At 42.9% G+C, this 26,040-nt stretch overlaps 2 protein-coding genes and 3 long non-coding RNA genes across 5 annotated transcripts in view; 3 read left to right on the top strand and 2 right to left on the bottom strand.

The window, feature by feature from the left end:
• The window catches only part of LOC136420393 (von Willebrand factor D and EGF domain-containing protein-like), a 79,050-nt gene extending 71,541 nt beyond the window's left edge, over window positions 1-7,509 (bottom strand). The window contains exon 1 of the mRNA XM_066407277.1: window positions 7,270-7,509. Coding sequence (XP_066263374.1) covers window positions 7,270-7,360 — 91 coding nt within the window. The 5' untranslated portion in view covers window positions 7,361-7,509. The remainder of the gene's footprint in view (window positions 1-7,269) is intronic.
• Window positions 2,817-5,303, top strand: LOC136420849 (uncharacterized). Its single transcript, XR_010753330.1, has 3 exons — window positions 2,817-3,189; window positions 3,764-3,871; window positions 4,424-5,303. It is a non-coding gene; the product is annotated as an uncharacterized lncRNA (long non-coding RNA).
• A 3,650-nt stretch (window positions 7,510-11,159) lies between the features above and the next one.
• Window positions 11,160-12,798, top strand: LOC136421018 (ankyrin repeat domain-containing protein 42-like). The gene is made up of 5 exons (XM_066408162.1): window positions 11,160-11,309; window positions 11,742-11,873; window positions 12,045-12,176; window positions 12,406-12,543; window positions 12,793-12,798. Exons 1-5 carry the CDS (start codon window positions 11,202-11,204, stop codon window positions 12,796-12,798), a joined length of 516 nt encoding a protein of 171 aa, XP_066264259.1. The 5' UTR covers window positions 11,160-11,201.
• A 163-nt stretch (window positions 12,799-12,961) lies between these two features.
• LOC136421206 (uncharacterized) lies at window positions 12,962-14,617 on the top strand. The gene is made up of 2 exons (XR_010753399.1): window positions 12,962-13,221; window positions 13,846-14,617. It is a non-coding gene; the product is annotated as an uncharacterized lncRNA (long non-coding RNA).
• On the bottom strand, window positions 14,394-16,230 carry LOC136421207 (uncharacterized). Its single transcript, XR_010753400.1, has 2 exons — window positions 15,978-16,230; window positions 14,394-15,449 (listed from the first exon to the last, which is right to left on the bottom strand). It is a non-coding gene; the product is annotated as an uncharacterized lncRNA (long non-coding RNA).
• Between the last annotated feature and the right edge of the window lie 9,810 nt (window positions 16,231-26,040).

Genomic DNA, 26,040 nt, shown 5'->3' with positions numbered 1-26,040 from the left:
TAACAGATATCACAGGGCGGGGGACTTGGAGTGCATATAACATCCCTCCCCGCCCTTCGATAACAGATATCACAGGGCGGGGGACTTGGAGTGCATATAACATCCCTCCCCGCCCTTCGATAACAGATATCACAGGGCGGGGGACTTGGAGTGCATATAACATCCCTCCCCGCCCTTCGATAACAGATATCACAGGGCGGGGGACTTGGAGTGCATATAACATCCCTCCCGCCCTTCGATAACAGATATCACAGGGCGGGGGACTTGGAGTGCATATAACATCCCTCCCGCCCTTCGATAACAGATATCACAGGGCGGGGGACTTGGAGTGCATATAACATCCCTCCCGCCCTTCGATAACAGATATCACAGGGCGGGGGACTTGGAGTGCATATAACATCCCTCCCCGCCCTTCGATAACAGATATCACAGGGCGGGGGACTTGGAGTGCATATAACATCCCTCCCCGCCCTTCGATAACAGATATCACAGGGCGGGGGACTTGGAGTGCATATAACATCCCTCCCCGCCCTTCGATAACAGATATCACAGGGAGGGGGACTTGGAGTGCATATAACATCCCTCCCCGCCCTTCGATAACAGATATCACAGGGCGGGGGACTTGGAGTGCATATAACATCCCTCCCCGCCCTTCGATAACAGATATCACAGGGCGGGGGACTTGGAGTGCATATAACATCCCTCCCGCCCTTCGATAACAGATATCACAGGGCGGGGGACTTGGAGTGCATATAACATCCCTCCCTGCCCTTCGATAACAGATATCACAGGGCGGGGGACTTGGAGTGCATATAACATCCCTCCCCGCCCTTCGATAACAGATATCACAGGGCGGGGGACTTGGAGTGCATATAACATCCCTCCCCGCCCTTCGATAACAGATATCACAGGGCGGGGGACTTGGAGTGCAAATAACATCCCTCCCCGCCCTTCGATAACAGATATCACAGGGCGGGGGACTTGGAGTGCATATAACATCCCTCCCGCCCTTCGATAACAGATATCACAGGGCGGGGGACTTGGAGTGCATATAACATCCCTCCCCGCCCTTCGATAACAGATATCACAGGGCGGGGGACTTGGAGTGCATATAACATCCCTCCCCGCCCTTCGATAACAGATATCACAGGGCGGGGGACTTGGAGTGCATATAACATCCCTCCCCGCCCTTCGATAACAGATATCACAGGGCGGGGGACTTGGAGTGCAAATAACATCCCTCCCCGCCCTTCGATAACAGATATCACAGGGCGGGGGACTTGGAGTGCATATAACATCCCTCCCGCCCTTCGATAACAGATATCACAGGGCGGGGGACTTGGAGTGCATATAACATCCCTCCCCGCCCTTCGATAACAGATATCACAGGGAGGGGGACTTGGAGTGCATATAACATCCCTCCCCGCCCTTCGATAACAGATATCACAGGGCGGGGGACTTGGAGTGCATATAACATCCCTCCCCGCCCTTCGATAACAGATATCACAGGGCGGGGGACTTGGAGTGCAAATAACATCCCTCCCCGCCCTTCGATAACAGATATCACAGGGCGGGGGACTTGGAGTGCATATAACATCCCTCCCGCCCTTCGATAACAGATATCACAGGGCGGGGGACTTGGAGTGCATATAACATCCCTCCCCGCCCTTCGATAACAGATATCACAGGGCGGGGGACTTGGAGTGCATATAACATCCCTCCCCGCCCTTCGATAACAGATATCACAGGGCGGGGGACTTGGAGAGAATATAACATCCCTCCCCGCCCTTCGATAACAGATATCACAGGGCGGGGGACTTGGAGTGCATATAACATCCCTCCCGGCCCTTCGATAACAGATATCACAGGGCGGGGGACTTGGAGTGCATAATAACATCCCTCCCAGCCCTTCGATAACAGATATCACAGGGCGGGGGACTTGGAGTGCATATAACATCCCTCCCCGCCCTTCGATAACAGATATCACAGGGCGGGGGACTTGGAGTGCATATAACATCCCTCCCCGCCCTTCGATAACAGATATCACTGAGGGCGGGGGACTTGGAGTGCAAATAACATCCCTCCCCCCCTTCGATAACAGATATCACAGGGCGGGGGACTTGGAGTGCAAATAACATCCCTCCCCTCCCTTCAATAACAGAGATAACTCAGGGTGGGGAATCGCTTTGCATATGAACCCAAATAAGCTAGAATAGTCACATGGTATATTGTGGTACCAATTGTCTGTCAGTCCTTTCCTGCAGTTAGTTACATGTGCCTATGGGCAACAACTTACAATTGACTCATTATAACACGCACACAAGATAAGAAGCTATACAAGTGTACTCACAGTGTATACAGCCCACCCCAACCCCCACCACCTACTGAGATCATGAGTTACAACGTAACAACTATGAATTTGTTTTTTATGTTCATGGATTTACTATGAGGCAAATGGTTTTCCTCTATCTCATTTAACGTTAAATATTCTCATTAAGTCTTAGACCCTACTTTGATGAACTTTATATCTACAAAGAATAATCAAATATAAAGAAAGTCTCCAAATCCATGTAATATACACAAATGTTATGATCTAAATGTAACAAAGTTAATAGTTTCTGATCACAATAACTCATAAATACACAATGTAAGACAAGCAAGAAAAAGGGGGGCCAAGATGAAAACAGAAACTTTGAGGAAAACGTGAATCGAACCCAGGAGGAATGTCCTGATCTTCAGTTTGACTGTCACACTCACAGTGTACAGATAAAGTTTCTTAAAAACCAGAAAGGTCAATTTCTGACCTGCAGGTCAACATCCTATAGGTCATTACACTACTGTCCTCTGATTGGTCTGTTGGATTACGCATGCGCACTGAGTGGGCGGCATTATTCAGAAAACCGTTGGTCCGGGCAGGTCCGGGGTCCACAGTAGAGATGAATACAGAGCGTTACCCGCCTCTCCGCGCTATAAATGGATCCACCACAGTCTACATTGGTGGACCATCGATCTGGGAGAGGCTTATGAGTCGAGGAGGAATATGGCTTAAACTCAAACGTTCGGAAAACTATGGTGACTGACGTATCAGCGATGTGAGTTTGGTCGCCCCCCTCCCTCCTTGCACCGGACACGGCTGGCTGTGCATTTTATTTTGGACTGCTCTAAGGCTCGCTGAGTACAAACAATGAGGTGAGAAAATAGACCTTGGTACACTTAAGAATGTTTTAAATCAAAAATATGTTCAGTTACTTTGTCTTAGTTTTATTTATTGACATGTCATCGCCAGAAACACATGTCTTCAACTAACCTGCCCCCCTCCCCATGAGAAAATTTGTAATTTTCAACTTGTTCATAATCAAATAGTGCTTGGCATTAAACCTGGCACGAATGTCAGTTGACTTACTTGTTCGTACTTGTCAGTTGTTAACAGGTATTCGTGTCGGGTTTAAGATACGAATTACGAAACAGCAAACACTCGAGATATAGACTGATCATGAGATCACCCCTAGCCTCAAATTTGCCCCTGATAGGGTCATATGGGGTCAATACCTATGGGATGAGATGAAAAAGAAATTACAAGACACAACAGAAGCAATAGTGTGATGTGAAAGTTAGAAATTTCGAATGGTTATGTTTTCACTTCAGTTGAAGCTTTGGTCACCATATTATATTTCAAGTAGAACATTTATGCTACATGTATAAAATTTGAGGATGCTCCGGTTTTTAAAAAATCTGTTTCATTGTTTCCTATTCTATATACCAGTACAGCAGCAGTGGGTTCACCATTATGAGGAGGATGGTTGGGAACAAAGCAAACAACTGCCAGAAGTTCAGCCGATGAGTACCTCAAGTGCTGCTACAGGCTCCAAAGGTAAGACTACAGTCCTGCACGCTCATCAACATCATCATATTTGTCACACTTGAGTATATTGGGAGTCATGATTCTCCATAATCCATTGTCCCTTGTTTGTTGCTAGCAGTTGTGATAGGATAAGATCCAGGCACAAATTTCATCCGTGAATATCTTAGTGTTGGAAGAAAGTTACGGTATACCTTTATACCATCTTCAGGATGAGGAGGCTCAGCCTGTGGTAATCCCGGTCTCGGACGATACTCATGTGTTGTACTGCACACTCTCCCAATGTTTATCCAGCCGTGTTTTGAACTCGTTGACTCTCTCTAAGAATCCACCACAGATTGTGGTAGTTCATTCCAGTCACTAACTACTCTAACACTGAAGGACTGGCTCCTGAGCCTACTCCTGGCTAGGGGAACCTCGAGCTTATGACAAAATCATTTGACTTGTTTCTTAATCATGCATGTATTTTTTGTCATTTATCTATTTATCAGTATTACTTACAACCATATACTAGAGGACGGGTTTCCATGTAAATTGCTGTTCAATGATTTTTTTATTTTGTAGGAACCGGCTCATCACAAGAGGGACTCCAACCTCACCCAGGAAGTACATGTACAACATGCAGACACAGAAGAAGGCAGCGATGGACTCTGATGTAGATGAGAATGGGGAGAGGAAGGTTATACACGAGCAGTTCTACAGCACATAAAACCAACCTTTGTTCAGAGTTTGGCCAGACCTCATATGTTTCCTTGCCTGAAACTCAATGTCTGTTTTTTTTACCAAAAATAACTTTCTATATCTGATGGATTAGGCTGCTAGACTAAGGGTGACTATCGCCTTCATAACCTCTGTAGAATATACAGCAACTTGTATTTCAGTCCAATTGCTCTATACAGCAGTGAATATACACTGTCTGGCTGTGATTATGATGGTGATGATACATTATGTCCTCCACCCTGCCCCAAATGGATTACTTGTATACATGTATCACTCCAATCTTGTTGTGAATACAGAAATGTTAGAATTTGAATGGCTGAATTTCCCAAACCTTTCTTTTATTGAATGATGATGAAGTATTGCTTGTATAAACATGTAACTAGTAGTACATGAGTCATGCCACTGATACTGTTGGCAAAGTGAAGAACAGTGCAGACCCCACTGAATGTAAAAAAGTAAAGCAGTCATCCTTGATTGATTGAGGTGAAGCATGATGCTATCTCAAGTAGTTAAAAAGTGGAAGTGCAATTCGGATTTGCTACACTCACATGTTTTGTCGACCACTACTCTTCTCGATAAGTGTGTTGAGTTCTTTTACGTGCAAAGGTTTGAGGCTTATTTCTGAGGCTCCTTCATACAGGGGGCCGCTGACTTACATCGCCATCCGAATTGACAAATACTATCCCTTTCAACACGTCCGATCTGGGTTTGACCCATTCAATTCTTTTACTTGTGTCATCGCGAGTTCCTTGCAATGTTACTGTTTTCTTTGCATAGCTTTGCTAACTTTATCATACTGGCACATTTGTATAATATAGATGATGTCATGTTAACATTGTAAACAACTACAACAGTGATAACATTGTAAAAAATGTGCACAAAACCTATGATACATGTACATGTATCTATAGTTAAACCATTTTCGTATATAGTTTCCCAAAGGGTATGTTTGTCAGTGCAGAATGATAGAGACTGATATGTTAAGATTGTGTCTGATGATAAACCGAATAATGTGTTGAGTGATAAATGTTGTTTGTAAGCATGTATCACCATGGTTTATGTGTGTTGTTGATACAAGCCAGTTAATCAGTGTATCTGTATAAACTGTCAATGTTGCTATGCAAATAAAAATTGCTGAGTTTTGCCCCAAACCATGCGTTTGTGCTTCATACTCAATCATAATCCATGGTAAATGTCGGTAAAGGAGGGTAAATATCTCTTTATGTAAAGGCATGTATACATCCTCTGTAAATATGGGTAAATTTAGGTGTGAGAATACTTGGTAAGGTAAATCTCGGTAAATGCGCTTGATAAATGTGAGAAATGCTACGTACGGTAAATCTTGGTAAATGCACCGAATATATGTGAGAAATACTCCCTACGGTAAATCTCGGTAGATTCCCTGAATATATGAGAAATACTCGCTACGGTAAATTTCGGTAAATGCATGATTTACACGACCTCGGTAAATGTGGGTAAATAAGGCAAACATTACCAGCTATACCTTGCGGGTAAATGCGGGGTATTTTCGCACATTTACCGATGGATAAATGCTGATAAATCTCTGGTAAATGTAACCTTTACACGGCTTTACATTACATTTACCATTGTGGTAAATTCCACTTTTCGTGCAGTGCTACTGGTTTTGAGTTACCAGTTTCTGGCAAGAACCTTGAAAAGAGTCACTGTGGCCACATTGTACTGCAGCCACGTACAACTGAGCTGGAATGTACGTGTGGATGTTGTGGATAAAGGAAGTCTTGCCCGCAGCGGGTCGTATATAACGGTACATACTGCTACTGTAGAGCATATTCAGAAGATTGAGTAAAAGAAAGATCGCAAGAACGTTACGTTACCCACATTATGGGAGCTAAATACGTCATCATAACTCAAGATCGAAAAAAGGATGGAAATCTGACATAAACATAGAAAACACCATAGAGATGGACATTGTTCTTCAATTTGTTGTACTGAAAGTATCGCTGTCGGAGTGTCACGTTTTCACCATGGGAGAGGAAGAAAGGAAGTGGAGTTACCGGCACCTTCGAGGCCAAATACAGACGGGAACGGAAAACAAACCAGAACCGAGACGTGTGAACTGTTGTTTACATCCAGGGCTACACAGGGTTGGGTGTCGTACAGACTGTACGGTGTGTTCAACACCTGTTTGTTTAGAAAAGCATCTCGATTGATCACGATATGTTAAAGAAGTATTGGCACCAGCGTCTTCAAATAAGTACGATTGACCACTACAGTACATGTATCTTATTATGGAATGTGGAGGCGATGAGCACAAAATGGCATATTATGGTAACGTTATATCAAAAGTGGTACATAGAAACGTTAGTATCAAGAATGTTAACGCGGGTTGTCGTCTGTTGTTGCCTGCGTCAGGTGTAAACCTCACAAATGCACCGTGGAACAGTGCAAGTGTCTCTGGGGAAGACAGAACCTAGTCTCTGGTTCGGCCATCCAAGATGGACTCATGGAGGCACTTCGATTTTTCAAAAGTTCTAACATGTCATCGAAAATAGACCGTAAAATTTGATTCACACACAAAGCTGCTACTGTAACAGTGTCTCAGGGAACACTATGTCCCTAGCCATCCCCCATTCACTTGGATTACAGCACATAAACATTTCGTTTCAGAACATAGTGTACACCCTCTCTCACTCACGGTATCGACTTACCTTCCTGCCCCCGGCACACCGCCCAAACCGCCGCCAACACGACCAGCCAGGCCCCGGCACAGCCGCACACAGACCCCGGTATCCTCTTCATCCCACCGGACCCACTCCAGCCGCTCCCTCGGTGTCCAAACGCACCCTGCCCCACCACCAACACACACACGTCCCGCCTCACCGGCCGGCTGGCAGAATTCCAAACCGCAGATTCCGCGCGGTTCTGGCGAATCAAATCTCCACTCCTGAAAAGGCGCGAGTTTCTCTCAGCAGTAACAAAAGTGTCGTCTGAAAACTGAGACTGCGGTTCACCCTGCTGCCCTGCCAAGGCTTTCTGGCTCGATATCTCAACTCGCGTAGAAAACTCTTCCTGAGAGAAATCCCGTCCTTCCGTACAACCGCTGAAGGTCTACGGACTGGGAGTCCTGTTCACTACAAAACCCTGCTGCCAACGTAGCTTTCCAATCACATAGGGCTGATAAACTTCTCTTCAGAACAGATCCGCTCTTTTGCTCCTTAGAACCCAGCAGCGACTTAAAGACGATATTCCCCCTCCTTGACCCAAGGTTTGCCAAGGCGGAAGATAATCTTGGTGCCAAGGCGTTTATCTACCTGACCCTTCGTTATAAGGAACTGGGCTATTAAGACTTCTTGTGCCCAAAATAGCTCCTGCCCCTGGCATAACTAGACTGAGGTAGGAATAGCCGCTTTCAAAGTTTCAGAACGGGAGGCCTGACGTCACTTGGAACAGTCCATTAAAGCATAGGGGATACTGAGCTCACATGTATAGATCTATTTTCTATCCTGATGTAGAATAAGAGGGCTGATTTTTCAAGGTTTCTATCTTCCCATATAACAAACCTTAGATAGCATGTAACCAAGAAGGAACAAGAAAGAAAAGGACAACTGTAACTTAGTGCAAGAACGCTGCGGTATAAAAACACGATTAAGCATGCCCCTGTCGCAGTTCTACAGTACCTCACAAGGTGGCAGTTAATAACAGTGGCCGCTTTCAGGCGAAGGAAGATACAATATCCGCAGCTATTTGTACCAAAAAGGACTAGTCTAACGTGATAAGAACACTACTCAAACGTTTGCAGAGGGTGATTGATCAGTTACCTAAACTAAGTTGAAATAGAACTCGTACTTAATTAAAGATATGCAGAATGATTTTAAAAAGTTCTTCCTGGGCTACACGCAAAACAAAACAAAGTGCTAGATATAATGCAAGCTATATTAAGGATGAAGGAATCATTTCGTGTGCGAATTATTGTTAACAGTTATCTAAGATATACACGACCAACACCGGCCACAGCCCTGCAACATGTGGACAAGTCGTCATAAGGTCATTCACCCCATTTCTACTGCATACGTCATCGCGTGCTATGAATCATGGGAGCGTTGCCCGAAACTTCATCACCTGCGGGTGAAACGGAACTGTCCTGTCTTTAAGGGCACCTTGAGGCCTCACCTGGGGTCTTGTGACGTCAGAACTAAGACGCATCCGTTCCTGGTGAGTTCAAGAACCTCACAGAGGTGATAAGACCGGGAAAAGGTTGTGGATCTCTCGCAAGGCTCTTCTGGAAACGTCCAGGTAAACCCGGAAGTTACAGGTGTGTGACGGCGTACCAAGCAGCTGGAGTAGCGCCTGGACTTGGAAAACTTTGACAATTCTAGCCTACTTCTGTAGCGCACTGATGAAATATTGCTATTAAGATGAATTATAAAGTTTAAGCTGCCTGTCTATAGCTTTTAGACTTGATAGTATTTGAAATGACAGTGTCACTTCCTTATCGGTGTCTTTTGATGCATGTTTAGAAACCTCTTGTAAATCTAACATGTCCTGGCCACACTCGAAGGCGATCTTATCGTGATTATTAATTGGTCCGAACCAGAATTCTTATGAAATATGAGGGGTTTGTGTGTGTGTGTGTTATGTACAGGGAAGTCGGCAGCATTGCAATGGATGTAGCCGGTCTTAATGCGGCAGGCGTCACTTTTGTATTTGTTTTCTGCAGATATTCATTAGTGACACTACACCAGGCAGGTGCCACATACATATAGAGTCAGCTATGGATGAAAGAAGACAAGACACGACTATGGAGGACGAAGAGGATGAGTCCGGGTGGGAGGACAGGGACGACGATGAGAAGGTGGAATAAAATATTTCCATAATATTTACTATTTTTAGACATATCAGAAGTGATGTCAGCACAATAGACAAGTGCCTTTTGGCAGGTATGTATGCAGGAATACACGATCAACTACGGACCAAAAAAGGGAGAATATTAGGAGGTAGGACTATCTATGATGAGAGACATGAAAGGGCGGTAATTATCATCATTTTGAACTTCAAGATGTGTAGGTCTCTGCAATTTTTGTATCCCAAACTATTCGCCTAATGCAAACTCCCTGGTGACCTGAAATTCGATCACACTATGTGCGTTTCACTTTACACAGGGGACTTGATTATGCGTTCCTTGTTGCCTATCTAGAGAATTTCTACGATTTCATCATGATGTTGAAATGACAGTCTTCAATGTGCATTGACTTGTTTTCAATGATACCCAACGTTTAGTGCTAGTTATGGGTATATTTCATCAAGTCCAGATAGTCCATCAACAATGTTCCCGCATTTGTCCAAGTGAGTTTGGATGTAGATTTTCCCACTTGCTCAATATTACTGATGTTCTGATTGAGTGTGTTTGACCGTTGTGTATCCTGTTCCCTGCCTGTTGCCTCTACAGGAGCTGCGGTGGGCTGCAGAGGCAGGAGACACGGACAGAGTGAAGCAGCTGTTAGCGGAGGGAGTCAATCCTAATGCTGCTGGTGGCCTCTGGGTTAGCACCATGTCTTCTGATATCGAGTAATTTGGCGAAAATAGCTCTGCTTTACCAAAGGAAAAAAAAATAATCCTTACTAATTTGCTGGGCTGTTGCAAAAGCGAAATGAGGGAGGGATAGATATCTTAAAAATAACTTATAAACAGGTGAGCTAGCCAAAAGCTGCTACATAAAATGCGGGGACAGGGTTATCAATTTTCTGAGACAAATACGAAATCAAGTTGACTATTGCTTGATAGTTGAAATTTCAGTTTGCACATGGGGATGGAGTGGCATTTACTGCGGCACCTACTTTTGTTGCGTGGATAAGCCTCAATCTGCCTGATTTTTTAAATGTCTTTCATCCTTTGACTGATTTAACTGTACCGTATTTCAAATTATCTAATAAAACAATACGTCAAACCTTTCGCATTTATGCCAGCTATTTGAAATTCAACATCTCGATAGGGGTTATTTGGTGATTAACGTCAGAAATGTTACCAACACAAGTGTTCCTTTGTCCTCTTACTGTCATGCTGAAGACCATCTGATGTGTTTTACAGCAATGGAGTCCCCTTCACCTGGCAGCCTGCAATGGCCACCACGAAACAGTATCAGCTTTACTGACAGCTGGTACAGATGTGAACGCACGGGACGATGACGTAGGTAGACTAACAAGAAATATTTCTGTGCATTCTATAATATATGAACTTCATCTTTCTACATAAGTTTAGGTTTGGTGACTGCCGTTAGAAATGTCACCAACTTAAGTGCACATTTGTCCTCATGTTGTCATACTGAAGACCATCTGATGTGTTTTACAGCAATGGACTTCCATTCACATAGCAGCCCAGAATGGCCACCATGGAACTGTATCAGCTTTACTGGCAGCTGGTGCAGATGTGAACGCACGGGACGATGACGTAGGTAGACTGACTGCTGTGATACAATAAATATTCCAGTGCATCTTGTACGATTTCACATTCATTTTCTACATAGTGGTAAGAGGTAAAATAGAGGCATGGTTCCAAGCGAGCTGGACGTATTCAGGGAGTGATGTTAATATACATGTTTGATTAAAGACGACTGAATTACACTAGTACTGTCCCATGTCTGTCAATGTCCCAACAGGACGACAACCCCCTCCATAAGGCAGCTACACACGGCCACCACGATTGTGCAGAAGTACTGCTGCAGCACGGGGCTGATACAGGCATCAGGAACGGGGTAAGGCCTAAAGGATCAGTCTATTCTTCGGCTTCAGTCTGGCAAAATAACTTGCTACCAATCCAACAGCATGAAGGGAGCTTTACCTCTTTCGGTAAAAATAGAAATAACGCCTTTTTCATAGCGATCTACTTTGAATAGAAATTCATATTATTTGACCAATTTTCGTGCCATGCGGGCAGACTATTGGAAGGTGACTTTTGAAGGCATTAGAAATCTGCTGTAGTTATGAACAAATTACTCACCATATATTCCAGCACATGTGCAGTAGAGTCTACCAACTAATTTCGCAACGTGACATTACTGCGATATCTATTGTGCACGGAATTGTTTAGATGTCCCATACATATCGCCTGGACAGTTGGACATGTCTGTGTCCGATATTCCAACATTAATGAGCACTGATGTTTTCCTGTAAATGTTCAATTACAGGCAGGTCGAACGGCGGAGGACATCGCTGCAGATGAGGACACCGGGGGCGTTTATCTTGTGAACAAAGATGAAAAAGAAAGAATCATCCGTGGTAGAAAAGAAATACTGAGGCTTCTACGGGAAGAGAAAAGTGTGAGTTGCGGTAAAACCTACATAGTACAAACTACATCTACGATCGAAGAATTCAGTTATCGTGTTGACATATCCATTTCAAAACGGGTCGATTTGCAATCTGCCATGTAATATTTCCGATCTTCCGACATTAATGAGCACTGATGTTTTCCTGTACATGTTCATTTACAGAAAGGGCGAACAGCGGATGACATCGCTGCAGATGAGGACACCGGGGGCGTTTCCACATGCAACAAAGATGAGGGAGAACGAAGAACCCGTAGTAGAAAGGAAATGCTGACGCTTCTACAGAGAGACAGTAATGTGAGTTGCGCAACACGTATATGATAGAAAATGATGAACTATAATCATCGTGTTGAGATTGTTGTTGCAACGATTGATTTTTTTCATTCGCAGTCCACATTTATACTTGGAGTCCCCTTGGGTACGCATTTTGATGTAACTTTCTAAATCGACGATTTTGCATTCTTGCTATAATCGTTTAGAGATGCATTGTGAATATCATCAGAACTAAAGCAAAAAAAAATTGCAGGGAGTCTTCGCAAGTAAGGAGTACAATCACGTACTCGTCAGGTTCTATGAAGAGAAAGGAATGACTGTGGCAAAGAAGAACTGCCCGCTTATACAAGAAGCAGCAAAAGAGAGCGGAAAAAGTGTGGCTCGAGTCATAGTAAGAATTTTCTTCCATGTCGCACATTTTACGTCGCAATGGACAAGATAAGCTCCACTACAGTCTACTATGGTCTAATATAGTTGGTATCAGTTATTATCGTTGTTATTACAGTGGTTAATTTCCATAACACTTTGTGGTATTCAAGATGGTCGACAGCATCAAATATGATGTCTTTACGTGTGTAGGTTCCAAAGGCAAAACAGGAGGGTGAATTCTCTGATTTGGTTTTGTAATGTTTATTGCAAGATTTAGGCTAAATATATGAATAAAAGTGAATAAAGTATCTAACCATCAAGTATTTCACGTGTGACTTGCAGTGGTGCAATAGTGTATTTTCTGCCATTCATACTGCCTAAATTATAACAAGTATCAACCTGTTTTATATTGTCCATTCAGAACTTCATCGGGAACTACCGTAAGCACGGGGTATAACGTACGTCACGGGATGGCCAGACACATTCGGTGGTCGCAAAGATCTATCAGCCGCAACGCGCAGACACATTCGACGCGCCGCGGAAAAATCAGCCGTCCGCGCGGACCTTTCAGCCGCAACGCGCAGACAAATTCGACGCCGCGCGGACCTATCAGCCGCTCGCGCGGAAAAATCAGCCGTGGGACAGCGCCATCAGGTGTCTCACTACTGCCTTCAGAGAGCGCTGGAAAGGCCGCGCCAAGGTAGGTCCTCCACAATTTCCTTCTCTAGCGTCATATAGAGACATCGACTGGTAATCTAACTAGGCCTATCAGGTGCCAGACTATCTTATGGTCATCCGGAGCCAAAAATAATCGGCAGGTCTTCAAAGTAAGTCGAGATATAGGGAGAACAGTTCTAAATCGGTGACACACCACATCGAAGTTATCAAGGTAAACAGTGGCCAATGCCGTATTTTGGGCCATTAGAAGCAAAGACATCTGCGGTTTTGACGTCTTTTAGTGTGATTGGGTGTCCAGAACAACGTAACATACTCTGGAATTGATATAATATGCCCACAGAGCGAAAATATGTGATACCGCTATATAACGCCCCCCTCCCCATTTTCTAGTAAAGTTACGGCCCATATCTTATACATGTAGTAGTATAGTAAACATTAACAGGCAGTAGTGTCTTTGTCGCCTCGAGTGATTTTGGCGATATGCGGGGAATACCTTCTGTCACTTTAAGGGATTATCCTCATCTAGATGATTCAACGAACATCTCATACGTTTCTCGCAAGATTGTTTATCATATTGCTAGTATAACTATTACCCAGGTATAATGTGTCACTGCAAATACTAGTAATCAACCCTGATGTTTTTCAGAAATGCCTCGTCGACTCAGGTTGACACTATATCCACAGAAAAGGTGTAGAAACAAAGCAGCGGGCACCTGGAAAGCAAACACAGATTGCGAAGTTGAAGATGTATGGGTAACAGAAGATAACACTGGCATTGATGACAGCACTGCAGCAAGTCCCGGGCAGAAAGAAACACAACTCTCCTGGTCAACTACTCAAGCTAGCGTCAATGACACTTTTTTCTGGACTGTAGGCTTCTCTCCCTTTATACGAAAGGCGCTAAGCAACGGAAATCATACAATGTACAACTTGAATATTCAAATAACTCCATATTTGCAGTAGAAATCTATATTCATAGAGATATGTATTGAATAGATTATTCGTAAATTTTGGTACTATGCAGTATGTTTGAAATAGCACATGATATTAGATGAAGACAATACTTTGTCAGGTTCTGGTTGTTATATTTACAGATTTAAGTAATGGACCATCTCAGCGTTGCATCATTGTACTGACCATCTGTAGTGCACCTGTATTTCCTGAAATGTTAATCCAAAAATGACACACAAAATATAGCTATATATAACTACATTTATTCTGGTTGTTTACAACATATATATTTGCTGACTTGCAATACCATGTTCTTGATCTTGTTATACATCACTTGGCAAATGACTATGTTGTAATCATATTGCACTGTTGCTTAATTTATTGCTATAGATGACAAATTAAAGTATTCTGATCGTATATTAATATTGACTCTTGAAAAAAGAAGAACAAAGTCAAAACCAGTCAAATACCGAGTCTCGACGCCATCATTTTCCCCAACACTACCGTGAAAATATGTCACTGTACAGGTGCATTATACATGAGGTATACCTTCTTGTGAAACAACAAATGTAATTATATGAACCAGAATTACTGCATGATTACACACAAGTTCTTCCTTTTTATGCAACTTGTGTTCACACTTGTAACACTGACAAACGTCTTTACTCTGGGATTGTCATGGGTTCTGTGATGATGTTTTAGGACTTCTTATATTATGACTTAAAGGAATTTCCACATTTGCTACAAAAATCCCAATCTGAGTGCACTATCATGTGCTTCTTCACTTGAACTCTTTCTGACAAACTGGGCACTCCTTGGATGATTGAACTAAGTGATCCTGAAAGTCTCTAGCATAAATAAAGTCTTTGTTGCAGAACCCACACTAAATTGCTGGTCCTTTATCAGCCCCATGGCAGCGACGCTTGTGTTCATCTAGTGAACCACTGTTCGCTTAGCACTTGCCATGTGTACACAGACTGTACTGTAGTCCTGCGTGTGGGGGAGGAGACATCATTTTCTACATCTTCAGCTGGCACAACCACACCAGGTAGGTCATCGGACTCGTTGGACGATTCCAAAGACACTGAACCCTCACTGGATCCACTGGTGCTGGTGTTTGAACGGGATCCACTTGTGCTGTTACTTGAAGACCAGGTGTATCCTGTCCCTCCCCAAGGCATGGCTTGTCAGGTGGTTCTACACCTCCCTCCTGAAGGCTAGACTTGTAGGGTGGAACATGTGGTTTTACACTGTTTGTGGTCACATGCCCAAACCTGTTCTACTCATCAAACTCCATGGCTGAAATGCAAATTCCAAAAATGAATGCCTTTGTCTGGATAAACATTGATGACTATGTATCTTCATTTAAATGGCCACAACAATATCGCTTCTTATGGCTTTAATACTGCTATAAGATATGTTAACATCGTTCTACACATGGTGGCTCGTACTGAAGGATGGGGGAGGGGGCGTTATATAGCGGTATCACTTCTACCACATATTTTCGCTCTGTGGGCATATTATATCAATTCCAGGGTATGTTACGTTGTTCTGGACACCCAATCACACTAAAAGACGTCAAAACCGCAGATGTCTTTGCTTCTAATGGCCCAAAATACGGCATTGGCCACTGTTTACCTTGATAACTTCGATGTGGTGTGTCACCGATCTAGAACTGTTCTCCCTATATCTCGACTTACTTTGAAGACCTGCCGATTATTTCTGGCTCCAGATGACCCTAAGATAGTGTGGCACCTGATAGGCCTAGTTAGATTACCAGTCGATGTCTCTATATGACGCTAGAGAAGGAAATTGTGGAGGACCTACCTTGGCGCGGCCTTTCCAGCGCTCTCTGAAGGCAGTAGTGAGACACCTGATGGCGCTGTCCCACGGCTGATTTTTCCGCGCGAGCGGCTGATAGGTCCGCGCGGCGTCGAATTTGTCTGCGCGTCGCGGCTGATAGGACCGCGCGGACGGCTGATTTTTCCGCGGCGCGTCGAATGTGTCTGCGCGTTGCGGCTGAAAGATCTCTGCGACCACCGAATGTGTCTGGCCATCCCGTGACGTACGTTATACCCCGTGGTAAGAGTAAAGGCGGCAGCAAGCGGAGACCGCCGGCAGACATGGTGGAGAGGACGAGGAGGATCACGGGATATCACGAGTACTACAGGGAACAGCTACCGAGGAAAAGGGGTGAGCTGAAACAGTTTTTAAAACGGATCATGCGTCACCTTTAGAATGACGAAATTCATACTGCCATTATTTCATTCTCTTTTCCAATGGTTTGCCAAGTACCCCCAAGGAGTTCATGTAGGCTTTCTGTATCTTTTGTTTCTATCTTCCTTTCGAAAAATTAGGTATTTCAACTTGTACTTTCCAGAATCACTCAAGATAAGAACAGTGATAACTTTGCATACTAAAGGACCTTAATAACGATTTATTGAAAAAAAAAACAGAATTAAAATCCGATATGCAAAATAATCAAAACATCAGTGTTTTGAGCTATCACGGAATCCGGAACTATAATTGTAATTGTAGATATTTAATAGTATTTTAAGTAAATTGCATACAACTCTTTGAGTTTGAACCTATGGTACTTAATAAACCGCCTTGACTTTCCTTCAGAAAAACGAGGATTTTCCCCTGCCGGTGCAAATGAGGAAATCGGTGACAGTATTATCATCCTATAGGCAAAGCTTTTCACGAAACTATCCTTGTACCTGTAGATATTGTACATGCATAATGTAATTGCAAGCAAAAGTAACCTAATACTTTGTGTTTAAACCTACAGTATTTCATAACTAGTGGTCTTTCCCTTTCCTTCAGAAAACGAAGGGTTTTATCTTGCCGGTGCCAACAAGGAAATCGGAGAGAGCTGGAAGAGCCTGACCGAGGAGGAAAAGGGGGGATACAACAAAGCAGCCAAGAGGAGAAGGGGCGAAGAGACACAAGTGAAAACTTGGTCAGAGGTGTCGAAAAAGCTGAAACAGCTCGACAAACTGGTTGGTATTTATGTGTGCCTAAGTTGACATTGGCTATAACTTCTTCATTCCACAGATGTTCTTAATCTGGTAGATATTGATTCAATCCAAAAGGCTTAATGGTTTGTTAAAAAGTAATCAATAAACAATATTACATCAATGGCCATAGATATTACATGGGATATATTGTATCTATGATTGATCCGTCCATGTCGACTTGATCTATTTCCCTTCTAAGTGCCCGAAACATCAACGGTTTAGCGCTCACTTGTATTGATACTTAGACTCCACCCAGTAAACACAAGATTTATTGATTTACATGTAGGTGTCTTCTTGGGAATTTACATGGAAAATGGAAGCCTGTGTTAAAAACAAAGGTTGAATCATCAGAGGTATCGACAAAACTGGTCGAGAATATAATCGTTGGATATCAAGAATGTCCAAAGTAGCGTATAAACAAAGTCTCAAAGATGAGTCAGACCTAGATTAGTTATGCCTACAAATCACAGACGGTATCATCAACTTGTTTTGCATTCAGTCAGAGGAGCTGGATGAACTTGGTGTGGAGTCTCTGGTCGTTACTCTCTACAATGGAAGGATCCGGACGTTCGGGTCTCAGAAGGATCTAGCAAAGGACGAGATGATTGGGGGGTACATCGAGAATCAGCTGAAAGCAGCAGAACTTCAGCGGAAAGCAGCAAAATGTAAGTAAGGCATTCATATTAATCATGAGACATTGTCAATTGTATCAATGTTTCGAAACATATATTTACCACTAATTCAACCTTATACCTACACATATTTTACTTTTTACAAAAGTCTTGTGTTGCCAAATGATCTTTATCAGTCAAGTGTTGGAAGCATGGTTTGGACCCATGGCATGAATGTGGCATAAGCAGCGTTTCAGTCTTTAAGATGTGTCCAAAGATGATATTATTTATGTTGACTTTAAGTTTCACCTATAACTAGTTAGCTCATGATCAGTGGGATGTCATTATCAAGAGTACGTTGTGTGGTCACAGCTGTGTATTTTGGTTGTAGCTGTCGTCATTCCTTATCTACGCATCCACACACAATCTGCACAGGTTTAACAATGAAAAGAAAACAGAGAAATCCGAGCACAGAGGACCCCTTGGGGGTGAGTAACGAGGACCCAGTTGAGGCTGGGACGTCAGCAAGCAGCGGAAAACTTCCTTCAAGAAAGAAGAGTAAGAAGGACAAAGAGGCACAAAGCAACCCACAGTCCAGTCCTACTGCCTCTTCACCGTCGACATCGTCATCGTTGGGTAAGCAGTCAGTTTGCCTTACTTATATACACATCGGCATAATTGTAAGACTTCAACAGTTTTAGGGTCCAAATGTGCATCTGTGGTATAGCTCTGAGGACACTTCTGTACATCATCTGAGATTTCAATATCAATCATTAGCATTCTGATACCTGATACCTGAAATGAAGCACCTTGTATCACTTTCTTGCCTAGTTTGCAGTTGCATTATGTAAATATAATTATCACAAACATTGTAGTCAGCACTCGACAAAGTAACTCAAAAATGATGTAATGATGATCCACTGTGTTCTGCAGCTCAGGTAGTAATGTAATACCATACTTAAATGAAATGAAGCTATTGGACGTTTTTGATTTTGGTCCTTATCCCCAACATCAATCGACCGAGAAATATGTTACTGTTTTTTTAAATATAAGTCTATGAATTCTCATGTGTTTCAGTGGAATCTACAACAGCAGACAGAACACAGATCCCAGCATCACCGAACATACCTACTTTTCTGTCAACGTCTTTAACACGAGGTTGGTACATGTAGTTGGTTTGGTACATCCTTATCAGTAGCTGCATGTATCTTTGATGGCCTTTCTTTGCTCTTTCTCATTCTATACATTGCGAAATAAACATGGATTATTGGTCTAATCTTGTTTAGGTGTTTACTAAAAGTCTATCTGGTACTTACAGGTATACGTATAATGTACATGGGCATTTCTAGCCACATAGCTGTGCCCTTGTGACATAATGTAGATTTCAGTTATTAAACGAAAGATATCATGCCTGGTAAAGTAAACCAGCTATACGTTTTAAAGTCAGTAAAAATGGAACAGTGGCACTCGTCGACAATAAGGGCCATTTGATTCAATCTTATATTTGCTTAGAATAGATCAGCGTTGGTCCATTGAAATTCTATGTCAGTCCTTTGGGTATGCATAAATCAAGATGACAATTAAAACTATTCTCTGCTTCAATAGGAACAACAACCGTTACAACAGGGGGACTTCTACATACAACACCGCAAATCCCCACAGCACCGAGTTTATCAATACCTGTACCAGGGCAAGCGACTCAGCCAAGTTCATTCGTAATGGGGTTGTTGGGACTTAGATACCCCCTAAAATAATGTCACTGTAGCAGAGCTACTGGACAAGCACAAGTACACAGTTTCCTTTCAGTCCGTTGGTATTTCCGGTGCCTCATCATCGCTAGACACAGGCTAATAGCTCATTGAATGTACAGGACAGGGTATAATTGCAGTTGTTGTTCATTAATCAAGAAATAGTACGCTCCCTCTGTTTTGCTTGTAAATATTGACACCTTAAAACATCGTTGATCAAAATAAGTTGAATTCTGATCTGTATGTAGATAAAGCATTATATGGGACCCGTGGAAAGTGAACCGTTCTGATAGAAATCAGAGCATTCACGTGCACCACATACACATCTGACCTCTTTGTTTACTACCTGTGTGACCTCGGGCACCTGCCATTGACGTCACAGGTCGCTAGGATACCAGGTCAGGGTGGGGGAACGGCCTACGTGACTGTAGTAAGTGAAAGAGCTTCTGTCGCATTTTGGGAGTTTTGTGCAACGAAATGGGACTTTTTATAAGCGCTAAACTGCTGACAGTGTGGCAGAGATGCTGAACCATACTGTTGGAACAGTTTATACTGGAAAGGGTTCGATTTACTCTGTGGACAATTTTTGTTCAAGACTCAGGCCGTGAAAGGGAACTTATCAAGCGGCCATGTTGGTATGGACAGAAGTACAATGGATTTGTGAACTTGGCATGAACATCATCACTATATAACTGACTGTTTGGCACTCAAAGCACAGTGTGGAAATAATTGGAATGGTTTGGTTTCTGGATCTGAAGATTCCAGCATATGATATAGGTGAGTAACCTTAGACAGTATAACATGTAACGCGTTACTTGTGTAATGTAAGGTAGGGTACCCATGTAAGGAAACGTTCACTATTTGCTTCTAGCTAATACAGAGCAGATCTGAATTGATTATCTTATTCGTCAGTGTTCTGCTTTGCAGCTATAGTTAAGTGGCCTGCTATGGTTTTAGAATCTCTAGATCCCAGCGTAGAACTGAGGTGGGTAATCGTAGACAGTGTAACATGTATGTTTGTAATGCAAGGTGGGTATGCAGATAAAATAATTTTTAATGTAGCAAAGACAAAAGGTGATGTGAAGTGATTCTCGTAGGCGTCAATGTTCCACTCTGTAACTAAATCATCAACGCTATGACTGCTGTATCAAAAGTAGTTCACAAATTTTGTAAATGACCGATTATGAAAGTAATATTTCAGTATCTTTATCCACTATAATATACTTTGATCTTACAATAAACTAGATGACAATACACTTTGTGTCCTCCCAATGTTTTTCGAACAAGTTAGAATAATGGAGATTTGCCTTCAGGTTGGCCTTATAAGATTACAATGTTTACTATACAAAGTTGATAAGCCTGCTACTTTTTAAATGTCGATCGTTAGATGTTCCTTATCGATCAGTACAGATGAATATGTGCACAAGTCAGCATTTCATTGTTGTAGATGCAATAATGGTGGAAATCCATTGCCTTGAACTTAGTACATTTCTATGCATCTAAATGATACCATTTTCTGTAATTCTTAACAAATTACAACATCTGGAATGTTGTGAACCAATTTGTAGAATGGTACTACTTTTACAGTAATCTGGCATTCATACATACACAATGTAGTGCTAAATAACTTACGTATCATTCTAGAAGGCCAAATTGACAGATAAGCGCCATGCATTTTGTATTTTTAGATCAGTAATCTCATACAGTCAATTTTTACATAGCAGCAGCAATCGTTGTTGTTGATTGTCATTGTCCCCCCCCCCTTCCCCCTCGTCCCGTTGTGTGCCTATGTTGCCCGGTCTGTCGTGACGTGATAGTTCTCTATGACGCAGCCCACGTAGATCTTCAGCCCTGTGTCAGTAGCACCATCCTGGTCATGGCGTCCACGTGCTGGCACAGACTCTGGAGGGGCTTCGGAAATAAAAACACCAGTCAGAGGCAATATGTATTAAGCCAGTAAAGAGTTATATACAGTATATGTATATGTCAGAAATAATGGGTCTTGAATTTGAATTACAGTTCACGAACTTGCAACAAATCATTTATGTTGTGCTCTTAAAATGCATTTCATATAATCTGACCTCAACCTGAACGACTTACTGTAGTTTGGGACATTTAGCTTCAAACAGTTTTACAACAAAAATACCTACCTCTGTCGCCTGTAACATGGTAGGTCCTGTTGACACAACCCCAATAGACTGCACGTCCGATTGCAACATTTGTGTTCTTGGCTTCGTCCACTTGTGTGGGCGGGGGTGGCGGTTCGTCCTCTGAAATAAAGTTAGGTGACATATAATTGTTGCTCTATAATTTCTACATATACAGGGGAAACAAGTTTTTACACACAAACCTGCCGTTCCCTTGAATGAAATTTTGCGTTTCCCACTGTTTCACTTTTTGTGTATGTAGTAACTCTTTTGTGGGGCACAAAGGGCGTTATTTACATGGCCCGCCTACGGACTCACTAGGAACACGGTACATCTCGTACAACAGTCAGCCTTGGAGGCTATGGATTGTACTTAGCTTGCACTCATCGACAAGCTTTTCTTTCGTTCCGTTCAGTGTCATTCGTCGCGATATCGTTAGCTATGTTCGTATCAGAGTTACACATGCACATACTCTTTTTTAAAGTAGTTTCATGGAATTAAATGATATGAACATTACTCATTTCTATTACGAATGTACATTAAACACATGGATTAATAAAAACGCTTCAACAACACCGACGGTCAGGCATTAGAATGTAAGTTAGAGTCGACGGCTTCAAGCTTCATGGCTATACACGCACCTGACTTGATTATTTTATGTTAGCGAGGAATATATCACATGTAAGTATCGAAAGTTATTTGAAAAGAAAAACACTACTACACTTCCAACATTCTGAAGCCCTGAAAATAATAAACCATGTGACAGACACATTGTACGCAGCAATATTCCGGTGGAGGATTTTGTCACAAAGACACCATGTTGAGAAAATGGCATATAGAGCTGTTTCTGACGACGTTCAACAAAATTCTGCCACTGTCTTAATCTTGACTCAGTTTTAATTTCTACATTTGTGAACAGACATGTATACAAGTAAAACAAATTTACCTGTTTCAGGCTTGTTCTTCAGTCTGTCGTACTGTCTATAGATGTCCCAGATCCGTGTCCCCAGCCGAATGCCGATTCTCAAGAAGCTCATGTTGTTTTCAGGTGTTACAATCCCAGCTCAAGTCCCGATAAATGTTCTCTCCGTCCCCTCGGTGTAACTTAAATGATACTCCGAAAATGAGTCAGGTGGGATGGTTCCACTTTATGGGCGGGGGTTCAGGCAAGTACAGCGTGGTCCATCATGGCCATTACAATTGGCTTTCGAAAACCTTTCTATTCCAAAAACAATGTGCATAACTTTGGAAACCTAGACAAATAATGTTATACTTCGGAGGAGTGAGACATCATCTATTTGTCCTACATAACTTTTAGACAGTCCCCTATCTCTGAGGAAAGTGGCACGGTCCTATGCACAGGGAGAGGTGACAATGAAGGGGAAGTCCCAGCCTGAGTATACCTACAAGTTTGTTGCGTACAAACCCAGTCCTCCCAGCATGGCTGTTGTACATTATTTGGAGCCTCAGGACGAAGTTTTTGTACATGTACATATACACAGCTCCGCAGGTTCAAAGGTAGGTGCGGTGGAAAGATCAGATGTTTGCACTCTTGGCAAAGAAAGCATGAACGGTTTGCTGGACACGCACACAAGGTTTCCTGTTTGTACAAAAGCAGCCCTCCCAGCATTGGTGTTATAGTCGTAACGAAGTATTTGTACACAACGAGATTATCCAGAGAACAATTTAGCGCGCAGGTTATGTTTAAACACTCAAAGAAGTATTTCACCACGAACTTCATTTCAGATTTATTTGATTCGGAAAATCAGGGTGCACGATGGTTTACTTTTTTCATGCGACTTTGTGTGATGAACACAAAATGCTGCCATGTGACAGCGCCGCGTTACAACTGCTACAAAAACACCAGGTCCAGGTAACAGTACGGTCAAGCAACGCATGCCTACTGACGTCACGGGTGCTTCCACTAACCGCTTTACAAGACGGCGAGACGCAAACTGGGTGTGTACAACTACAGCTCTCTTGTGACTCTGAGATGTGTATCGACTGTACAACCGGGAATGCGCTTTGTAGGAAATCCCTAAAACGTCACCACGTAACGTTACCAGAAAGGGAAAAGTCCCACAAACCGTATCCTCCCAGCATGGTTGTTGTACATTATTCCGAGCCTCAGAACGAGCCTATTGTACACAACTCCGCAGGCTCAAAGGTAGGCGCAATGAATGGATCAGATGTTTACACCCTCGGCGAAGAAGGCATACACGGTTTGCCGGGCAGTTGAATAATATGATGTCATCACATATATTTGTCCAACATCAAGTAAAAGGTATTATGTACAGGACGTGGAGGACAGGACTTCTGATGCCAAATAAAACTGTCCAGTTATGAATAAATGTATCGTAATACATAACTTCTATACTATCGACAACTTGCCATGTGTAGATACTTAACTGTTACACACATAGTGGTGGATACGTTCGTTTGATACAGGGCAAATACAACGAAATATACTGCAAGGAAATGGTTTCTATTCATGAGATACCGATTCATGTGAGTCCGTTTATCCACATAGTAGAGGATTTGTGCGCCCGAAATAGGGCAAGTACAACGAAAGACACCGCAAGAAAATGGTTTCAATTTATGACATACCGTTTTTGTCATGATTCACGTGAAACCGTATATCCAGCGCTGTGGCTGGTCTAGGTTACTACAAGTATGTATACCCTTGTACAAATTTGTTATTGCTTGTACAAAAGCAGTCCTCCCAGTATTGGTGTTGTACATGTATGTGTAACGAAGTCATTGTACACAACGCGCTGAGCCCAGTGAGCAGATTCAATACACAGGTTATGTTTACACACTGGGGAAGAAGTTCGCTTTGTTCAATAAGTCAATAAGATGATGTCACGAATGTTGTTAATGTAGTGTAATGCGGGAGACCGGGGTGCACGTGGGTCTAATATCTTCGTACATGGTTCTGCGATAAGCAGGTACAGAATGCTGAAGAAGTTTGACAGCGTCACGTCACAACTGCTGCTAAATCACCAGGTCCGGGTAGCAGAACGTTAAAGTAACTCTGCCTACTGACACATTGGAAGAGGGGATTAGCACACTGGGTGTGTACAACTGCAACTCTCATAAGGTAAGATTTGTACAACTGGGACTGCGCACAGCAGGAATTCCAACCATATCACGTGTTGTTCATAGCAGTGCGAGTCCTGACGAAACACTGAGTCCAAAGGTAAGGTTACACCTGGCTGGCTGCCAGCCGTCTGTTAAGCGCGGTCATGGGCGGAGCATCGGCAGAGTTTGTGTTAAAAAAACACAAAAAACATCGCTGTTACGTCGATGAAGGTTAGATATCCAGGCAATGATATACGCCAAATAGCAGTTACTTAGGCAACTGGATATGATTTGGGAAACTGTCAGACCTTTCAAGTACATGTAGCATCAATTACTGTTCGTCGGTGACTTCTGACATCGCTGTTGTCTGTGTGCACATAACATGAAGATGAGCTTGAAATGAACATACAACACACAATATATCTAAGGAACAAATCAGAATAGTTAGACTGGTTCCTAAAACATAGGTCTGTTAGGTGCAATGAAAACAGCGGGGTGGGGGGGGGGGGTCACCTACAAAGCCAAACACAGACGGGAAAGGGAAAACAAACTAGAACTGAGACGTGTTAACTGTTCAAGTTACATCCTGAGGACTGCACAGTGTTGGGAATCGTACAGACTCATTGTAGGGCGTGTTTCACAACCCCTGAAGTCAATAAGATACCCACTGTGTTCAGATCAAACAAGGTGGTCGACAGGGGTCGAGTACATCATTGTGGGTGTCTTCAGCGGAGAAGGTTGGGGAATGCTAAAGCTATAGCTAACTGGGCGAACACTCAGTCCATAACGTTAAATAGAAAGATTCTTAGATGTCTGCAGCAGGTAATTTTATCATTCTCCCAACAATGGATGAACTGAACTGAGTTGACACGCCAGACGTCGTGCGTAGAGATGCGTAGAGAAATAGTGTACCTAAAGTAGCCCCCTTGCTTCAATGCAAATCGATACATGGAGATAAAGGCAATTTAGATGTAAGAAATTATTCAATGTGTGCATTCTGAGCCTTTGTGTTACATAATGTTGACAATTATCTAAGATATTTAATATATACACGGCCAACACTCGTCATGAGGTCATTCACCCCGTTTCTACGAAAGTACGTCATCGCGCGCTATGAATCATGGGAGCGTTGCCCGAAACTTTCTCACCTGCGGACATAACGGACAAGCTCTGTCTTAACGGCGCCGTAACGCCTCACCTGGGCGTCTTGTGACGTCAGAACTAACAGGCTTCCGTTCCCGGGGTGTCCGAGAACCTTACAGACGTCTGGAGACCGGGAAAAG

This window comes from Branchiostoma lanceolatum, chromosome 15 (assembly GCF_035083965.1).
Source record: "Branchiostoma lanceolatum isolate klBraLanc5 chromosome 15, klBraLanc5.hap2, whole genome shotgun sequence".
NCBI classification, from domain to species: domain Eukaryota; kingdom Metazoa; phylum Chordata; class Leptocardii; order Amphioxiformes; family Branchiostomatidae; genus Branchiostoma; species Branchiostoma lanceolatum.
This window is presented reverse-complemented; position numbering and strand designations above follow the sequence as displayed.

Coding starts and splice junctions, on each gene's coding strand:
- LOC136421018 (XM_066408162.1), top strand. CDS start 11,202: ATGTCCCAACAGGACGACAACCCCCTCCATAAGGCAGCTACACACGGC. Junction 11,874..12,044: donor TTCTACGGGAAGAGAAAAGT/GTGAGTTGCGGT, acceptor GTTCATTTACAG/AAAGGGCGAACAGCGGATGA. Junction 12,177..12,405: donor TTCTACAGAGAGACAGTAAT/GTGAGTTGCGCA, acceptor AAAAAATTGCAG/GGAGTCTTCGCAAGTAAGGA.